General features: G+C 44.1%; 1 protein-coding gene across 15 annotated transcripts in view; it reads left to right on the plus strand.

The window, feature by feature from the left end:
* The window catches only part of LOC102768505 (CLIP-associating protein 1), a 138,951-nt gene that overhangs the window by 84,337 nt on the left and 36,718 nt on the right, over positions 1-17,896 (plus strand). For 14 of the 15 annotated variants that reach the window (XM_015572489.1, XM_015572491.1, XM_015572490.1 and 11 more), the window contains 3 exons: positions 8,568-8,711; positions 9,710-9,816; positions 13,707-13,823. In XM_015572489.1, coding sequence (XP_015427975.1) covers positions 8,568-8,711; positions 9,710-9,816; positions 13,707-13,823 — 368 coding nt within the window. The remainder of the gene's footprint in view (positions 1-8,567; positions 8,712-9,709; positions 9,817-13,706; positions 13,824-17,896) is intronic. The other variant, XM_015572496.1, reaches the window with a different exon arrangement.

Raw genomic sequence — 17,896 nt, forward strand, 5'->3', positions numbered from 1 at the left:
TTTCTACTGTTCTCTTCCTGTCAGTGTCATGGTCTTCTAAGCTTAAATCCCACATGTGGCTACTGTTCTTTTACTCAATATATAAACTAACTAGCCTTTATATATATGTAGTGCTTTTAAAAGCCAGACTTCTGCTTTCAGACTAAAAGTACTTGATGGTGGTTATTTGTGTATAATTACGAAGGTGGCATTTTTTTTTCTTCTGTATCATCCTCCTTCCACAGCCACCCTGCCAGCCATCCTTTGGGCTTGGGCAGAGGTGATCATGTGGACCACTTGGGTCCTGGCAGGGATAACGGGAAGGATGATTCCAAGGAATACTTAACATATTTTCAAATGCAAACACGCACTCAGCTCCTTCTCTAAAGGAGCCCAAGGCGCCCTGGCTGGTGCGGCTCGGTTGGTTGGAGCGTCATCCTGTGAACCAAAGTGTCGCGGGTTCAAATCCCTGTCAGGGCACATACCCAGGTTGCGGGTTTGAAGAAGAATCGGAGAATTCTCTGAAAGGTTTCTTTGGAAGGGTCACAGTTCGTGTACTTCTCCAATTCATAGTATAGTAATAAACTAAGTTGTTCAAGGTCAAAGCAACAAAGGCAGGTCTTATTAAAGCACTTATTTAAAATTGTTTTTCTGACATTAATATTTTTGATTGATGATCCTTTTGTAAAATTTCTCAACATGTATCCAAAAGAGCATTTCACTGGCAACCTTTATTTTAAGCATTAAGCCAGCTTTGGATTAGAGAGGTACAATGGGAGGTGGTTAAATGATTTGGTGGATTTGTAAGTAAAAAACTGGTATTTCTTTTTTAAAAAATATATTTTTATTTATTTCAGAGAGGAAGGGAGAAGGAAAGAGAGATAGAAACATCAGTGATCAGAGAGAATCATTGATTAGTTGCCTCCTGCAAGCCCCCTACTGGGGATTGAGCCCGTAACCTGGGCAAGTGCCCTTGACCAGAATCGAACCTGGGATCCTTCAGACTGCAGGCTGACAGCTCTATCCACTGAGCCAAACAGGATAGGGCTCAAAAACCAATATTTCTGTTGTAGTTTTCAAAATCACAGATCAGCCAGTAAATACAGAACCCTCAAGTACAGCCTTCTATCTTTAGTAATAGCATGTAAGTATATGTGCATCTATGTGAGAGTGTGCTTTTGTAATTGAGTTATTGAAGTATTCCCTCCTGAAACATCCTTTAGACTTCCCATTACCATAATAAGGCCTGAATGGAAGCAGCTAACTCTGAACATACTCTCCATTTTCTCTGGACATGCACATTAAAACTGTGAACTAGGATTTATCATCCTAACTTTTCTAATCACGACATTACAGGAAGTTTTTCCTTGGTTTATCTGGCCTGGTGCTGCAAAACATTCAACTTATTTTAATACTAACTTAAGTCAAGTATGGTCAGGATATTAAATTTATTGCCAGTAATCACAGAGTTCATTTACTGTTTGATCTTCAGCACTTCATTTCAGTTATTTTGGGTCATGCAGTGCTTTTCACAAAGCCTCATCTCGCTGGCATCTGCTGCTGGTGCCCTCACTCCCGTCTCCATCGGGAGGACAAAATACCTCACCTTTAGACCGGGTTCAAACCCAGGTTCTGGGACAATAATTTTGATGTTCAGAGGAGTTTGAAAAGCTTTACATTAAGGTTCTAATCCTTAATTACATTAAGGTTCTAATCCTGGTTACAGTTAAAATCAACCTGAATACCTGGATTCTACCTGGGTAATTTGACTTAATTGGTACGGTGGAGAGCGGGAACATTGTTTTGTGTCTAATTGGATTCCCTCCATTCTTGGCTGATTTTTAATATACAGAATTGAGACCCATTGTTTTAGAATTTTACCCTGGGTCTGAACCTCAAGACATACAGGTTGCAGATGTCGTCCTGACCTGGCACCCAATCTTGACTAGTCGGCAATCTGTATCTTCAAGACGAGGCCAGGCCCTGCTGTCCCCTGTGCCTTCCCTGCCTACCTGCTCTCGCTCACCTTGTGTGCTCAGCACCCAGCACAATACCTACAGGAACAAAGTAGGCATTTAATAACCACTGTGAATGAATTAATGAATGCTAAACACCCCTAGAGAAATTAGCTGAATTCAAGTAACATTTTGAAGCTATCATTTTCAAAACCACGTCTTGGAAGTTCCCCTCTTTGACTGCTTTATTAGTTTTCTCTTACATAACTACCACAAACTTAACAGCTCGAAACTACACACATTTATTATCTTGTAGTTTTGCGGCATGTGTCCTCTGGGTCCTCTGCCCGAGTCCTTACCAGGCTGAAGTCAACGTGTGGTCTGGGTCTTCCACCTCTTCTAGGCCACACTCCCCTTCCAGCTTCCTGGTGCTTGGTCAGATCCAGTTCCTTCCAGGCATAGGGCTGACGGGCCTGCTTTCTTGCTGTCAACAGGGGGCGTTTTCAGCTCGTAGAGTAGGGGTTCTCAACCTGTGGGTCACGGCCCCTTTGGTGGTCGAATGACCCTTTCACAGGGGTCGCCTAAGACCATCCTGCATATCAGATATTTACATTACGATTCATAACAGTAGCAACATTACAGTTATGAAGTAGCAACGAAAATAACTTTATGGTTGGGTCACAACCTGAGGAGCTGTATTTAAAGGGCCAGAAGGTTGAGAACCACTGTCGTAGAGGCTATTTGCCATCTCCTGTCACCTGATTGTCTCCACAACATGGCAACAGCCTTCTTTAAAGCCAGCAGGAGAGTATTTGAAGAAATAATGTCCCAAATTTGTTGAAACGATCTATACAGCTAAGCAGCTCAGGAAACTCCAAGTAGGATTTCAAAGGAGCCGCACCAGACACATCACAATAAAACCGTTGAGAAGTGAAGACAGAGAATCTTTAAAACAGCCAGAGGGAGCAGCTCGGCACACCCCAGTGGTCCTCAGGGCGACCCAGCCGGGTTCAGTTACATCTGCAGAGTCGCTTCTGCCCTCTACAGCTCGGGCCATGCTCCGTCTTAGTCATGAGCGCCCTTCTCTGCAGGAGGGGACTGTGCAGGCTTGTGCAGCAGGAGACAGGAACCGCGGGCCTTCTCAGTGTTTGGCTTACCAAGTGGGTTGGCAGGAATCTTTCATAGTTACCTGGTTAAGTAGGGAGCTTTATAAACTACCTGCCAGTCGTGATAAGGTTCAACTTAGCAGATGCACCTTCGCTTTCTGGGAGCCGTCTGTGAAGGCTTTCCGTTGTGCCTGCCCAGCACCAATGAGTAAGCGCTGCAACCTGATTCAAATAGGTGTCCTCTGCCCCAAACTACTTGCCCACACATCAGGGCACTGCAGGGTAAGTCGTCCCAGAGTCGCTTTATACGAATGCTGTGTTTTCATGTACCATCATTTTACATTATGTAATATAGATACTGTTGTAGGTGATGCAGCTGCCTTACCCAGCATTGGAGATGTATTTGAAAGACTGTCTACAGCAGTGGTTCTCAACCTGTGGGTTGCGACCCCTTTGAGGTTGAACAACCCTTTCACAGGGGTCACCTAAGACCATCGGAAAACACATATATAATTACATATTGTTTTTGTGATTAATCACTATGCTTTAATTATGTTCAATTTGTAACAATGAAATTGGGGGTCACCACAACATGAGGAACTGTATTAAAGGGCCGCAGTGTTAGGAAGGTTGAGAACCACTGGTCTACATGAATGTAGTAGCTAAATAAAAAATAGTTAGAAATTGTGATTATTTATTACTCTGCTCTAAGATCTAAAATTGTCATTATCATTTTAAAGCTATAAAAGATAAAACAGGTTATTTTCTTGTTAATCCTCACCCAAGGATATTTTTATTTTTCCATTGATTTTTTTTAGAGAGAGTGGAAGGGAGGGAACGGGAGAGGGAACAAGAGAGGAAGAAAGAGCCCTGGCCAATTTGGCTCAGTGGATAGAGTGTCGGCCTGCGGACTGAAGGGTCCCGGGTTCGATTCCATTCAAGGGCACATGCCCAGATTGCGGGCTTGATCCTCAGTAGGGGGTGTGCAGGAGGCAGCCAATCAATGATTCTCTCTCATCGTTGATGTTTCTATCTTTCTCCCTCTCCTTTTCTCTCTGAAGTCAATAAAAATATTTTTTTTAAAAAGACAGAGGAAGAAAGAAAAACATTGATGTGAGAGAGACACATTGATTGGCTGCCTCCTGCACATGCCCCGACCGGGGCCAGGGATCAGACCTGCAACCCAGGTACTTACCCTTGACCAGGACTCCAACCTGTAACCTTTCAGTGCACAGGCTGACACTGTTCCCACTGAGCCACCAGGCCAGGGCTGCCTCTGTCACTCTTTAGTGACATGAGAAGTAATTTAACCTCTGAATTCCTTTTACTTATTTGTAAAATGAGAATAACAACACTTGCTTTAGACATTATTGGGAGGATAGAAAGAGCTGAAGGTGCTTCGTTTGCTGTTGTAGCTCTTGCTGCTACTGCTTGAGGATTGTTTTGGTTTTGTTGTTGCTGTTAGTGGAACAAATTGAAAACCAATTTTTTTTCTGGCATTAGGAAGATTTCTCATCAGTTAAAGGGAGGGTGGTAATGACAGTAGAATTTGAACAACATGTTTATATTTTACGATTCAGACTTTCTTTGCTTTATCATATGTGATTCTCTAACATATAGCATCTGCTTTGTCAGAGGAAATAACAGATTAGCCCTCAAATGTTGTGAGAGATGTGGGAAATGATGATGGCAAAGAAAAGAGGCTGTTCCTGGAGCAGGAAAAGCATAATAACAGCCTTTAAAAGTTGAAATTTCAAAAATTGAAAAAATGTTAAAACCAATTATAGATTGGCAGTGTGGCCTACTGAAAGCTAAGGATTTTACCATTGATTCATCTCAGCTTAGCTGTGACTGCCCTTTCCGGTCTCACTTTGACCTCTGACCTGTTTCCGCACTAGGGCAAGAAGACTGCTCCTTCTAGGAAGGATCTCGGTTGCCAAGGGCCTAGCCAACGATCGAGGTTTAAAACTGGGAGTTGTACGTTATCCTTAATCTTAGCTTTTGTCCTATGTGTAGGACATTTTCTAAAGGGAGCCGAATGCTTTTCCAGCTCCGGTAACCATGCTTTATGTAAGCACTTCTGCTTCTCTGACGCATCCCCCTGCCTTTCCTGTTGTAGTCCCCGCTGCAGCGTAGTCGCGTAGGTGAGGATTTCCCCACTAGGTCAGCTTCAGCCTGCTCTGGGCGCGGAGAAGGAAACTTGGAAGAAAATTGTAAACAGGTAGATTTAAAACTGTGCTGATTTGAAAAGATATTTTGCTGTTTGCACTTTAGAATATTAATACTGATTACCCTTGTGGAGACAGGAGATTTTGAAGAAATCTAAAATTAATATAATTCTATGTGAGTGTGTGTGAAGCTGCGGAAATGTTTGTGTTTGGTATGTTTTTATGATTAACTCCCTTTCCAAAGAAAGAGCCACGTCCAGTGCTACCCTATGTTCATGCACCAGTAAGGGACAGTTTCTAAGTAAGAAATGCCTGGCAGTTTTCCAGTACCATCTCTTTGTGATTTTCTAAAGTAATTTTAATGACAATCTGAAGGGCATAGTAATAGTTGCTTAAACAGCAAACTCCTCTTCCTCCCCAATTTTAAGTTTCCCCTGAAGCGTTTGCCAGAGCTCCGTGACCCCGTGTCCAGAAGGGTTATTTTCTGCTGTGAGGTGCACAGCGGGTAACCGGGGGGCTCTCACACAGCAGTGACACTGGAAGAACCATTCACCCTCACCCCCCCGAATTCTGTGTAGGGGCGTGAATGGGAATCGTTTCTTCTTACAGTTGTTACTGAATCGTTAAAATAAATTGTCCCAGCTGTTCATTAGAAGAAGCCAGCGGCTCTCTGGAGGTGGTGTGGCTACTTAGTGCCTCTGCAGAAGGCACGAGTTCAGAGGTGGGACAAGAACCTGCTCCTCCTGATTCGTTACTGAACGGGAGCCATGCCCAGGCTTTTTCCAATGCGTCTCTCCAACTCATCCCCATATTTGGAATTATTTCTTTAGTGAGAGGATATTGATGGTAATGACAAATACAGGTCAGTTTTCTTCTTGGACTCTACTATTCTAACTTCTCACTGACACAGAGGGTTGTAGTTAAAATATCTTAGGACCATATACTTTGATTCCTTTTGAAACTATGATTTAAAATATTTTTAAAATAATATATTTAAATTTCACTTTTTATCCATTTCTGGAGCTTGAATCTCATTAGAAAAATATTTTATTTTGAAAATAGCTTTAACCTAAGGCATAACTTTTGTGAACTGTATAAAATCATATGCATTTTATATTTTGGAAAATGTAAAAATAAATTGTATTTATTTCTATATGTAAATCACACACATATACCATCTGTCCATCGAGTTATGTTTTCAAAATTCCCTGTCTTTTTATTTGATTTCTTGAAGAAATTCAACTTATTATTGAGAGAAAGTTCATTGGTGGGTCAAAGTTAAATCTGCACTTTTTTCCCCCCACATGACGGAAAGTTACTAATGTTAAGTAGCCATGAATCAGCACACTTTCTAGGCCCATCATCTTCAGCCTTCATGGTCCTGAAAGATCCCACTCATTTTGTACTCTACTTGATGTAAAACCTCAAGTAAGTTTGTGGCATTGGATATCGTGTCTGGGAAGCTTGTACTATTTCCATTTTATAATTTTCAAATGTCATTTTCAGTCAACAAAAAAGTAGTTGCCTAAACTTTCTTATTAGATTTTGGCCAGCATTGATTTCCTGCCCTGCTAAATTAAGTCTGCTTCTTCCTTTCTCTTTGAAGTCCAGTTTTTTCTGCATGCACTTTTCCTTAACATCTAATCCAATGTGTTTTAAAATGCACAGGTTGCTTTGCATGTTTGTTTTTTTGGAATTTGCTCTTACATAAACATTGAAATCATGTTACCAATATATTAAATGGGTGGTGAAATGGATTCTTCCAGATAATGATTTATTAAGAAAGATAGAGTAATGAAATAGAGAACTGTATATTTTAGTACAGTTATGATGACATTTTGGTCCTGTCATGAAAGCAACTGGCCTGTTGTGATTTAATTGGAATGGAAAGGTTACTAACGCCTGTGTTTGCAGGTCAAGGGAAAAAGTAAGATACTTTTGCCAAATACTATGTGTAGTGAATCATTATAGGTATGTTTGACATATTGAAAAGTAATTTTTGATTATTCTGTAAAGAACATCCTACTGATGTTTTAACATTCATAATTTTATTTTTGGTTAAATAAATACATTTGGATCTTTGGACTTTTTTTCTTTGTCCAGGCATAAACATCAATTTTGTCTTTACTGTACCAAAAATTTTCACATTGTAAAAGCATTGAAATATTTTGTAATGCTTATTTCCAAAGAATTTCTCAGCAGATTTTTTTTTTTGGGGGGGGGGTAATATTATATATCATGGGGAAAATATTTACAATAATTACTGCAATCCTAAAAGTTACAGTCTTAGGAAAAATAAATTTATGCTTTTAGTCAAAAGATTTTCATAATGTTCTTTCTTTTGACTCTTAGAAATTTGTAAGAAATGCCAGTTAGTACTCAGTAAAATGTTCTTCGGCATAGTTTTTCTAAGTCAAACCTATGCAACCAATTCCTTAGGCGTTGTGTTTAGGCTAAGAGTGCCGGCTGCCTCCCCAGCACCAGAGCTTGCTGGAGGAGTTCGAGCCTCGCGTGGCTGCTATGGCTTCGGCTGATGGCTTTTTCCCACCTGCCGCTGCAGTGGTGCAGGCAGCCCTGCAGTATGTTGTCCCACTAGCATGCAAAGGTAGAACGTTGTCTGAAAGGCAGGAGAATACATTTTTCATTTGTATCATGTAATTCTGCTTTGCTTCACAAAGACTCTCTCCTCAGTTCAGAGGTGTGAACGTGGGAGTTTTCAGATGCACTTGAGCTGCCTTTTTCTAGTATTTCTCAGTCACTAGGAGTGAGGTTGAGGGGACTCGGGAGCTTGCTTAGAAGCGTGTTGTATGTCTTTACCAGCTTCATTCCTAGTGCTCGACAGCACAGGGAAGCTTTCGGAGTTTATTGTGAATGTGCTACGGAGGTCCAAGGCCGGGGCGTTAAATGCACCCAGGACTTCTTTTCCAGGTTGAAGTAACACTATTTAGAGTTGATGATATAATTTTTTATCAGGTACATTTTATTTTTTTATTTTTTTTAAATATATTTTATTGATTTTTTACAGAGAGAAAGGGAGAGAGATAGAGAGTTAGAAACATTGATGAGAGAGAGACATCGATCAGCTGCCTCCTGCACATCTCCTACTGGGGATGTGCCCACAACCCAGGTACATGCCCTTGACCGGAATCGAACCTGGGACCTTTCAGTCCGTAGGCCGACGCTCTATCCACTGAGCCAAACCGGTTTCGGCTATTTTTGTTTTTTTATAGCAAAAATGTCTTTTTATTATTTATTTTATTCAAATAAAAATGTTTTCTTTTAAAAACAATTTTCATGAACATTTTGACCAAGATATGCTGTTGGACACTCCATAAATTCATCATGTCTTCTTTTCCTAGGCTGCACAGATTGTGCTAATATCGCTGTTTGAATTGAACACTCCTGAATTCACTATGTTACTTGGTGCCTTGCCCAAAACATTCCAGGATGGTGCCACCAAACTCCTGCATAACCACCTCAAGAATTCCAGTAACACCAGTGTGGTGAGTGCTTCGGCCATGTTAGTGCCTTTGTGTACTGGCCATGGCCTCTGTGTCCCTCGTCTACAGCTTGCTCTAACAGCCAGCTTGCTTACTCTCTTTTAATAGACTGTGCTTGTCTCAAGAGTGGGAGACCAGTTTTAATCATGCCATATTCCCAATGAATGAACCTGGTATTTAAATATGGCCATTTTCACCCTGGCCTGTGTGCTAAATGGTTAGAGCGTCAGCCTGCAGACCAAGGGTTGGGGCTTTGATTCTGGGTCACAGGCTCAATCCCTAGCCCAATTGGGGTGCATGCAGGAGGCAACCAATTGATAGTCTCGCTTACATCAATGCTTCTCCCCCCCCCCCTCATCTCTCCCTTCCTTCCTCCCCTACTTTCTCTCCAAAAAAATAAAGTCAATGTAAAAAATATCCTTGAGTGAGGATTTTTTTAAAAAAAGTAAATGTAGCCATTTTCTTTTTCTGAAAGATTTTTCAATTGATTTTTAGAGAGAGGGGACTGGAGGGAGGGGTTGAGAGAGAGACATTGATGTAAGAGCGAAACATTGATCGGCTGCCTCCTGCACATCTCCTACTGGGGATTGAGCCCGAAACCCAGGCATGTGCCCTGACCAGTAATCACACCGGCCCTTTCAATGCTCAGGATGATGTTCAACCAACAGCCACATCGGCCAGGACAATATGGCCATTTTCTTAAGTTTGGTTATTCAGTCAGTTACATACTTGTTTATACTGTAGAGATGTAAATGCTCAATTGTGTCTGTTACCCTAGCACAGCTGGCATCAGTTATTCCGTTTCAGAAATGCCTATATGAAAGTCATCCATTTTTTGTTTAATGTGCACTTAAAATTGGCCCCAAGGATTCGGAAAAAGAATCATCCTGATTGTACAGATTGTGCCCGTGTAGACACATGTGGGTGAAAAGCCAAGGGAAAAGTGGGCCATGTTCTCTGTGTAGCCCTGGAGTAATGATGCTTCTTCTGCCTTCACCCAGAGCTCTCCGAGCAACACAATTGGCCGGACTCCCTCCCGACACAACAGCAGCCGGACCAGCCCCCTGACCTCACCCACCAACTGTTCCCACGGGGGCCTGTCTCCAAGGTAATGGGATCCGACAGAAGTGAAGACACGGAAGTGTAGCCTATTTTTATAGTTTTTACCAAGCTTAATACCAGAAAGTGTATGGGTAACAGGAGATCATGGATTCCATTCCTCAGCCAAATCTTAACTAAATAATTTTGGGCAACATCTACAGTGAAACGCGTGATTTGTACTGAATGTTCTCTGAGTTTCTTCTAACCCTGAGCACGGTCCAGTACCTGAAGGGTTTTGAAGCTAAGAAGTTACATTTAGCACTGCTACACATAGAAATCGTTAGAAACCCATCGCCAGTCCTCGAAGTGGTGGGAGCCCTTGAAGAGGGTGTTTAGTCATCTATACAAGCCCTCCGAGCCCACCCACACATAGTCTGGGGTAGTTTTCCAGCCCAGTGCCCGTTGCAAGCATAGTTGCTGTCATTCTGGGCTCATGTTTGCAGCAGGCTGCTGCTCTGGAGGAGGGAATAACAACCCGAGAACTGAACTTGAGCAGCATCTCAGACCCGGTGAACACTGGCTTTTCAGAGTCTAAGGCAGTGTCTCTGCCTCGGGACTGGTGGTTAACACTGCTCCTCCCGGCCAGGGTCGCAGCAGTCTCAGGTGGCTCTGGGGACCTGGCATGTGCTGGAGGCCCCCAGGACCCCCACCTGGACCTGCCAGCGCCGTACATGCTGTGCTGTCTACAAGAAGTCCAGGTCTTTGGGATCACTGACAGGAAGAATTAAGGGGCTGTGTCTCAAGGGTTGCTGACATCAAGATCTTAAAATTATAAGAAAATGCTGCAAGTATGCCATTTTCCTTTTAAGGATTACCTCTCTAGTAGGAAGATAATCAAAACATAAGAGCCTTTCAAGGCATAAGAGCCTTTAAATTTTTATTTTTAAATAATCAAGAGTCTCCCTTACTCCTCTGTTCTTACCAGTGAATTTCTCTTCAGTTCCTCGGGTTATCGTATAAATATTTTGGGATATATCAAACTTGTACTTTTCTCTTAGTGAAACAAAGTGTTCTATCCGCTTATAGTAATAGTGCCCTACTGTTGATATTGCCTTAAGTTTATTCATCCCGAAGTCCCCCCTCCCAGCACTCTAAGTAGATTAAAGTCTGCTGTTCTGACTCCAAGTCTGGGCTGTTGTCTTGATTCAGCAGCAAGCCACTCTAATGAGACATTGGAGACCAGGAACTCAGGGGAATGTGTCTGCCTTTCCGCAGGTGTGGCTGAGGCTCGCCGGCCACTTGTTTTTCATGCTAACATCTCTGTGTGTGTCACAGTGTGTGATTGTCTTCAGTGGCCCAGGGTCAGTGCTAGCAGCAAAGTCACAGAGTTCTCTGGCTATAAACTGTTGCTTCTGGAAGTGATACTTGCACCATCAATGGGAAATCTGTTCTTTCGTAATACACAGATCATACTTCTTATGTTTTAACTATTTCATTATCAGGGTGGTACACTCTCTAGGTAATAAGCAAAAGGTAAAACAAATTATTTTATTAATTGTGCTAATAGTTTAAAAGATTGTTGGGAGCTGCTAGCATAATTTATTAGAGCTAAGTATTAATCTCATGGATCCCTAAATTAATAAAAATTTTATTTTTTCCAGATCGTCATTCATTCTTAATTGGCTTAACTTTAATGTTTACTGCTAGGGTTACAGGTCAGTAGAAGAAATGAAGAGATTTATTTTCTATATTAAAACCTCCAAGTGTGGCCTAAAATTTTTTTGGTTGAAAAATTCTTTAGGGAATTACTTAGTTATGTAGTTTCTTTTTTTCTTTCTTAAATATATTTTTATTGATTTCAGAGAGGAAGGGAGAGGGAGAGAGAGATAGAAACATCAATGATGAGAGAGAATCCTTGATCGGCTGCCTCCTACATGCCCCGCACTGGAGATCGAGCCTGAAACCCAGGCACGTGCCCTGATCATGACCTCCTGGTTCACAGGGTGACACTCACCACTGAGCCACGCCCACTGGGCCTTTCTTTCTTCTTTAAAAGCCTGTGCCCTAGTCAGTGCCTAACTAGCCAGATGGGCTGAGCCAAGTTTGTACTCATTTAGAGAAATGTTTTTCTCAACTAAAACTGCCCCAAGTAGGAAAAACGGCCTCACGGCATCACATCACTGGAAATATTCAAATAGGCAATATACTTCCTACCAGGTAAACTCTAAGAGATAGGAACTCTTGCACTCACTGGGAGATGGACCTGTGGCCGACTCCCGAGAAGGCGGTCTCTCAGGCTCTGGAAGCGCCCGTTTTCTGGGCCTGCGCGCTTGCGGGCGCCATGACGGTGGCTTCCACACTGAAGGGGAGAAGTCGGCGCTGTTACTTTTTAATCTAATATTGAGTATCAAAATGAACTACTGTTAGTTTTTTCTCCAAAACTTCTATCCTTGAATCATGATGGTAATAAGGAAATATTCTAAAAAGATGGGGGGGGGATCTAATTTGGTAGTTGTTTTTTTTAATCACTAGTGAAGAAGTCGCTTTTATTAAGCCAGTATAGTATTAGATAAGCCATAGCTAACACGCCACACTTTTGTGGCACATTCCATTCCTTGTGTCTGTGTGAGGGAGGAACTACTGCTTATTCTCATCTAGTAAACAAATACGCTGGGTACTTGGAGATGAGAGTTCTGACCTGCAGTTGTCACCATTGAACACACTACCCTGTGTGGTTTATGTTGAATGGAAGCAGAGTTGCAAGGACTTCAGAAATCCATTGCCTTGAAGATAAAAAAGTACGTGCCGTCCTCACTCCGGTGCTGGCAGACCTGCCGCAGAGCGAGTGGCACTGTGAGGTGACCTCTGCCACCCCTGGCAGTCCCAGGTCGCTCGGGGGTTTACATTCACCACCAGAGGATCAGGACCGTCCGTAGAATCAAAATGGGTGGGCCCGGCCTTCCGTAGGAGGGAGCAGAGTTCTGGCCTGAGAGGGTTGCCCCCCGGCAACCCAGTGTGTGACGTAGAGACAGTTCTCAGCCCCTTTAAGGCACAGGGACTCGCAGCTCCACACTCCATTTGTCTACGAAATGGGGCCATGACTGTCCTCAGGTGGAGATAAGCTTGGTGCTCCTGCTTGTAGCACTGCGAGGAGCCGGCAGGGGGCGGTGTGTGCGGGAGCGCTGTCCTTGCGCCCGGCCTCCCCCAGCCTCCTGTCCCCTGTCCAGCCGGGCTGCCCCAGCCTTTCCCAGGCCCCTGGTTCTCTTGCATTGCAGCCGTTGTAAGAACTGCCCACAGGGTGCCTGCAAGCCTGTGCGCGGGAAGAGGAATACTTGTGTTCGCAGGCGATTTCAGTCTTCACATTAGATGGCAGGAGTGGAGGACTGGATCTGGGGCGCCCTCTGAGCTGGCTAGCTGAGCATTGGCACCTAGCCTTCCAGTGGTGACGTTACTGTTTCAAGAGGAAATGGCTTGTGGCAGCCTCAGAATTCCCGTCTGATTGGATCCCAGCCTCTGGCCACAAGGACACGTCCTCTGAGTCTTCCTGCTATAGTTCCTTTGGTCCCATTTGAATTAAGGCCTGTAGTTCTTTCTTGGGTTCTTTCTAAAACAAATGATTATGTGATCTGACACAGAATATCCATGTATTTTTTTTAAGTGCCTATAATGTCCTTCCCAATGTGTGCACACGCTTCACTCAGAATCTCCTATGATTTAAAAATGTAAATGCATGACCGAGGGGGAAAGGATTGCAGTCTTATCGAAGCCAAATTGTAACCAAAGACAGTGTTCTTTTTCCCTGTGTGGTGAAGTATTAACTTTGCTCCAATGAATTTCGATAGAACTTGGTCAAGGAAAGAGCAGACTCCAAGACACTAGAACATAGCATCTTCCTCCTCCCTTCCCCTTTGCCTTTTTTTGCTTCTCTTTCTGATTTTCCTCTTCTGATCACTGCAGTCGGTTATGGGGTTGGAGTGCCGATGGGCTATCGAAGCACCCCCCTCCCCTTTCTCAGCCCAACTCCATTCCCACCGCTCCCTCCCACAAGACTCTCAGGCGCTCTTACTCTCCCAGGTAACAAGCTACCTGTCAGCTCGTCTGAGGTGTCACAATATTATTGCATCCCCAAGGTCGCCTCAGTCTCCGAAAGCCTCTCAGCTGCCTCCAGTGGCCCTGCTTTGGCTTCGACTAGCAGGAGGAGGGCCTTGGTGAGAAGTGTGAGCAGGTGCGTGATCCTTGTTGGACCTCGTGAGTGCGGTTCCTCCCGTGTCACAAGGACTGAGGACCCCGTTATCAGCATCTCCCGGCCGAGCCTCGCCTGGTGCGGTGCTCAGCCCCCAGGAGGTGCCAGGCAGGCACAGCAGTTTCCTTAGCCTTCTTCTCAGGGTCCAAGGCATTCCTACCAAGAGCAAGTCAGACCTGCTCTTCCCGAACTCCACCTGCCGCTCTGGGGCCTGCTGGCGAGAGTGTGGACTGACAGCTGGGTAATGGCCGGTCACCTGGTGATCGTCTCAGGACACAGACCCAGAAAGGAAGCCCCGCAAAGGCAAGGGCGTGTAGGTATATCTCCGAGGAGGCCGGCCTCCAGCAGGAGGGCTGTTGGTGTCCTCACCAGCCCCTGCTTCAATGGCACAGTGCAGCTGAGTCTGGGGAAGGGGAGGGGCCTGCTCCAGATGGTAAGTCCGGGGCACAGGGCAGGGGCCAGGTGTTCCTACAGACAGCAGCAGGCCTCTCCGCGTAAGGTTCTAAGACCAAAGAGCCCGGCCCTGAAGGCTGCGGTTGGCAGGGCAGGCAGCTCCGGTGGCGGTGCTGTGTCCATCCGATGGGCTTGAGCCCTCGCTGGGGCGGCGAGTGTGACGATCACTTCTGAGCGCTGCAGAGAAGATGGCGGCGAGGCTGTACGCGGCCAACAGTCAGCTGAGCGTTTTAACGTCTTTCTTTTGAAACATGCTGTCTAACGTCACTTCTGATGTGAAGAGAACCCTGCAAGACTGTAGGTAGGCACGGTTAGGTGTCCCTCTGTCCTCAGCATCAGTAACGATGTCGCTACACTTCCTTTTTGTTTTTTTAAATATATTTTATTGATTTTTATTTTATTTTTTACAGAGAGGAAGGGAGAGGGATAGAGAGTTAGAAACATCGATGAGAGAGATCAGCTGCTTCCTGCACACCTCTTACTGGGGATGTGCCTGCAACCAAGGTACATGCCTTTGACCAGAATCGAACCTGGGACCTTTCAGTCTGCAGGTCGACGCTCTATCCCCTGAGCCAAACCAGTTAGGGCTCCTTTTTTTTTTTTTTTTTTTAAGATTAATTAGGCCTCAAGTTGTAAGACCAGTTTAATATCTCCTGGTAAACAGTGCCCCAATGGGCACCAGGCTTCACCCTACCAGTCTCCCCAGCCAGCCACCATGCCCTCCCAGGGTGCCCTGTTCCCAGAATCCTCATTCGCACGTGACACAGTAATGCAGCTGATGTTTAACAAATCCTGGACCTTATGCAACCATTGGGAGAGAGGTGGCGAGCTTTTACAGTTAGAAAACGTATTGCTCACATAAAACCAAGAGGAAATCTAAGTGTCTCTTGCTCTCTACCAAAACCCTATTTATTTCTTAACAAGGACCAGTTATCCTTTTTCTATACCCTGGTATCTTTACCCTACAAAATAACAAAGAAAACCTAAGGAGACAATTGCTTGTCTCCGGTTTCTCTTTCCTTGGCAATCTGACCTCGTGCACCTCCCCACCCAGGATCCGCACCCTTCACAGCCTGCGGCCCAGGGCTGTGTTGGGCTCAGTGTTGGGTGCGTGGCTGACCTCAGGTCAGTGTCTGCTGACCAGTGGAGCCACTCTTGCTAATCTAAAGGCTCCTGAGGCAAACTTTCTGGACTCTCATCACAGGTTTACAGGGACAGGGCCTGGCCTTGCCCTAGGGTCATTCCCGGAGCTGTCTCTGAGCTGAGTGTGGGGCAGGTGACAGGCCGGGCTACCCCGAGTGAGGCTGCTGCGTGTGGCTTGTTGGGGCCACAGTGTCTCCAGTTCCCTGATGACGGCATTCACGGGAGTTTCCTTTTTCTGTATGAAATGAGGGCTCCGAGGTATTGACTTGAAAAAAGACAAATCAAGCCAAAGCCTAAAATAGCCAAGAAAGCAGCCCTGTTTCCTGTTCGAGGGGAACAATGATCGCTCTCACCTGGAGCTCACAGTTTTCGCTTCGTACCAAGGAGCCCTTCGAGACCTCAGCTAGCGAGTCTGAAAGGAGCGCCTCGGCCGTGCACATGGGCTCCTGCAGGGAAGTCTGCCCTGCTTTAGTAATTGACAGTACGGAGGAGCATGAGCTGGCAGAATCCTTTGCTTTCTCTTTTAAAAAGAGGCTACTGTAATGCTAAAGTCATGTGAACTGAAATGAAATATTCTAAGGAGGTTCAGATGAAGAAAAGTAAGATGAATTATGTGAAAGTTAACATCATCTGAAGCGACATATGGAAAATAATATTGTGACATCCCTTAAAAAGCTGAACACCATCACTTCCTCCTGTCCATCCTGTCATTCTTTCTTTTCTTTTTGGTGTGTGTGTGTGTGCATGGGCTATGTTATTAGTTTTGGCTGTTTTGATTCAAAGTATTTTAAGACATCTTTTTACATCTTATATATGTATTTTTTGTTTATTCAGTCTTTATATATTAAAAATAGTGTACTGGCCAGATGTATAAATGGTTTTGCTCATACAAAGCTGGGATGGTGGTGTTTGTGGAGCTCATGGGGCGATGACGTTGGCAATTTAGAAGGACTGGAAATCTTGAATCCTGTTCAAGTTTTTATCCACCTCCTGTCAGTGTGTACAAGGGATTTTAGCTGTATGTTCAGGTTCATTCCCTCTTTGTTTGACGCCAGAGCCAATCTTTGAGTTGATATGTCTGTGAACTGGCCAAGTACAGGTAGGGTGTGTGTTTTCTTTCATCAGAACAGAAAAGTGCGTTCTCTCTGGGCCGGTTCTGCAGTTTTAGGCAGCTAGCTCCATCTCTAAGAGTGAATCCGCCTGATGCTCCAGCGGAACCTGACTAGCCTAGAAAACGCATCGTTGCACCCTCAGGCAGCCTGACCACTCCAAGTGAGAACTGTCCAAAGCCCTCTTGCTTGCCTGCCCAAGCTTTAAAAAAAAACAACAGTAGACAGGGGAGGGGCTTAGGAAGTGTGTTTGTTTTTAAGTGACAGGAAACTTACCTCTGTGAGGGGTGGCTTGTGCTGTCCTGTGGAAGGGCTCCTGCCAGTGGGTGCTTAATTCATTATTTCTCTTCAGAGGAGCAGAAAGAGTGCCGTCCTTAGTAATGGTGAAAGCTTTCTTATATACAGCCAAGGACTCTTTAGTGTTCCTAGCAATCCTCCGTGTAGCTCAGGACTTTTTGCAGGCACATAGACAACGCAACTAATTTTGTCCTGGGTATTTTTTGAAACAAGTGACATCTAAACTAAGTTATAGTTTGGACTTGTCTTTGCTGAGTGTTCCTTCACGTTTTTCTTTCTTTATATTCTTGTATTTTTTCTGTGCTTTTAAAATATATTCTTAGTGAGGGGCAGCTGATGGTTTTTGTTCTTGGGACTTTCAATTTCAGTGTACTTTTCAGACACCTAAAGGCCACTTATTGATACACTGCATTACACCAAAGGCTGGTTAGGATTTTTTCTTCCTTTCATTTTAGTTATGCTAAATTTTTTAAAAACTGACATCAGTTGACAATCACTCTTCTTTAAGGGACAAATAATTTTGGTTTTTTAAAAAATGGTTTTAAACATGCATCTAGAAACTGACTCATCTTTATAATAAGATTGGCTCTTATTATAAAACTCCAAAATAAGCATCTACAAGGATTTGATATTCCCAACAAGTTCCTCGGTTAGCTAGCCGAGTTAGACTCTCAGGAGCCCAGTGAAAAGGTGGAGCTGACTTCAACTTACAGGGTTGGTGTTTTAGTTTTAGTTTTGTTTAGTTTTTAGTGATTTCAGAGAGGAAGAGAGAGAGAGAAACATCAGTGATGAGAGAATCATTTATCGGCTGGGGATCGAGCCCACAACCTAGGCATGTGCCCTGACTGGGAATTGAACCCTGATCTCCTGGTTCATAGGTCAGTGCTCAACCACTGAGTCAC

Source organism: Myotis davidii, unplaced genomic scaffold, assembly GCF_000327345.1.
Source record: "Myotis davidii unplaced genomic scaffold, ASM32734v1 scaffold249, whole genome shotgun sequence".
NCBI lineage: Eukaryota > Metazoa > Chordata > Mammalia > Chiroptera > Vespertilionidae > Myotis > Myotis davidii.